At 67.6% G+C, this 1,374-nt stretch overlaps 1 protein-coding gene across 1 annotated transcript; it reads left to right on the top strand.

Annotated features, from left to right (window-relative positions):
• Positions 1 to 109: 109 nt before the first annotated feature.
• LOC122545074 (metabotropic glutamate receptor 6-like) lies at positions 110 to 1,342 on the top strand (the record flags this gene model as incomplete). Its single annotated transcript, XM_043684263.1, has 1 exon — positions 110 to 1,342. A coding segment is annotated over one exon (1,233 nt), but the record flags the coding sequence as incomplete, so codon positions are not given.
• Between the last annotated feature and the right edge of the window lie 32 nt (positions 1,343 to 1,374).

Genomic DNA, 1,374 nt, shown 5'->3' with positions numbered 1-1,374 from the left:
CGGGGTGTATCGGGGTAGAGGGAGCCCTCCGTTCGGGGTGTATCGGGGTAGAGGGAGCCCTCTGTTCGGGGTGTATCGGGGTAGAGGGAGCCCTCCGTTGGGGGTGTAGTGGGGTAGAGGGAGCCCTCCGTTTGGGGTATGTCGGGGTAGAGGGAGCCCTCCGTTTGGGGTATATCGGTGTAGAGGGAGCCCTCCATTTGGGGTGTATCGGGGTAGAGGGAGCCCTCCGTTTGGGGTGTATCGGGGTAGAGGGAGCCCTCCGTTCGGCCCCCTCCCGCCCACCCCTGTGTTTGGTGCCTTGCAGCTGGAGGAGATGCAGTGGGGCGGAGGGGGTAGAGGGATCCCGACGTCGGTGTGCAGTTTGCCGTGCCAGGCTGGTGAGAGGAAGAAGATGGTGAAGGGGGTGCCGTGCTGCTGGCACTGTGAGCTCTGTGACGGTTACCGCTACCAGATCAGCGAGTCCGAGTGCGCCTCGTGCCCCCTGGACATGAGGCCTGGACGCAACCGCACCGGCTGCGTCCCCACCCCCGTGGCCAAGCTGGAGTGGCACTCCGCCTGGGCGGCGGTGCCCGTGGCTCTGGCCGGGGTGGGCGTCCTGTCAACCGGCGCCACCGCCCTGGTGTTTGCCCGCCACCAGCACACCCCCATCGTCCGCGCCTCCGGCCGGGAGCTGAGCGGCGTGCTGCTCTGCGGGATCTTCCTGAGCCACGCCACCGCCTTCCTGATGGTGGCGGAGCCGGGCGCCGCCGTCTGCGCCCTGCGGCGCCTCCTGCTGGGCCTGGGCACTGCCATCACCTACTCGGCGCTGCTGACCAAGACCAACCGCATCTACCGCATCTTCGAGCGGGGCAAGCGCTCGGTGACGCCGCCCCGGTTCATCAGCCCGGCCTCCCAGTTGGTCATCACCGCGGCGCTGGTCTCCGTGCAGCTCCTGGGGGTCTCGGTCTGGCTGGGGGTTCGGCCACCGCACGCCACCGTGGATTACGAGGAGCAGCGCCCACCAGAGCCGGAGCTGGCCCGAGGGCTCCTCAAGTGCGATATGTCGGAGCTCTCCATCCTCGGTTGCCTCGGCTACAGCCTGCTCCTGATGGTCACCTGCACCGTCTACGCCATCAAGAGCCGCGGCGTCCCCGAGACCTTCAACGAGGCCAAGCCCATCGGCTTCACCATGTACACCACCTGCATCATCTGGCTCGCCTTCGTCCCCATCTTCTTTGGCACAGCCGGCTCCGCGGAGAAGGTAACGCGCCAGGCAACGGGAGACGGGGCACGGTCTCGCTGCGCAATCCCTTCACCGTCCACCGGCTCACCGTCCACCGGCTCACCGTACACACCCCTCACCGTACACCCCCCTCACCGTACACCCCTGTCACC

This window comes from Chiloscyllium plagiosum, unplaced genomic scaffold (assembly GCF_004010195.1).
Source record: "Chiloscyllium plagiosum isolate BGI_BamShark_2017 unplaced genomic scaffold, ASM401019v2 scaf_84701, whole genome shotgun sequence".
Lineage (NCBI taxonomy): Eukaryota > Metazoa > Chordata > Chondrichthyes > Orectolobiformes > Hemiscylliidae > Chiloscyllium > Chiloscyllium plagiosum.
The sequence above is the reverse complement of the archived record's forward strand: the minus strand, read 5'-3'. Positions and strand labels throughout refer to the sequence as shown.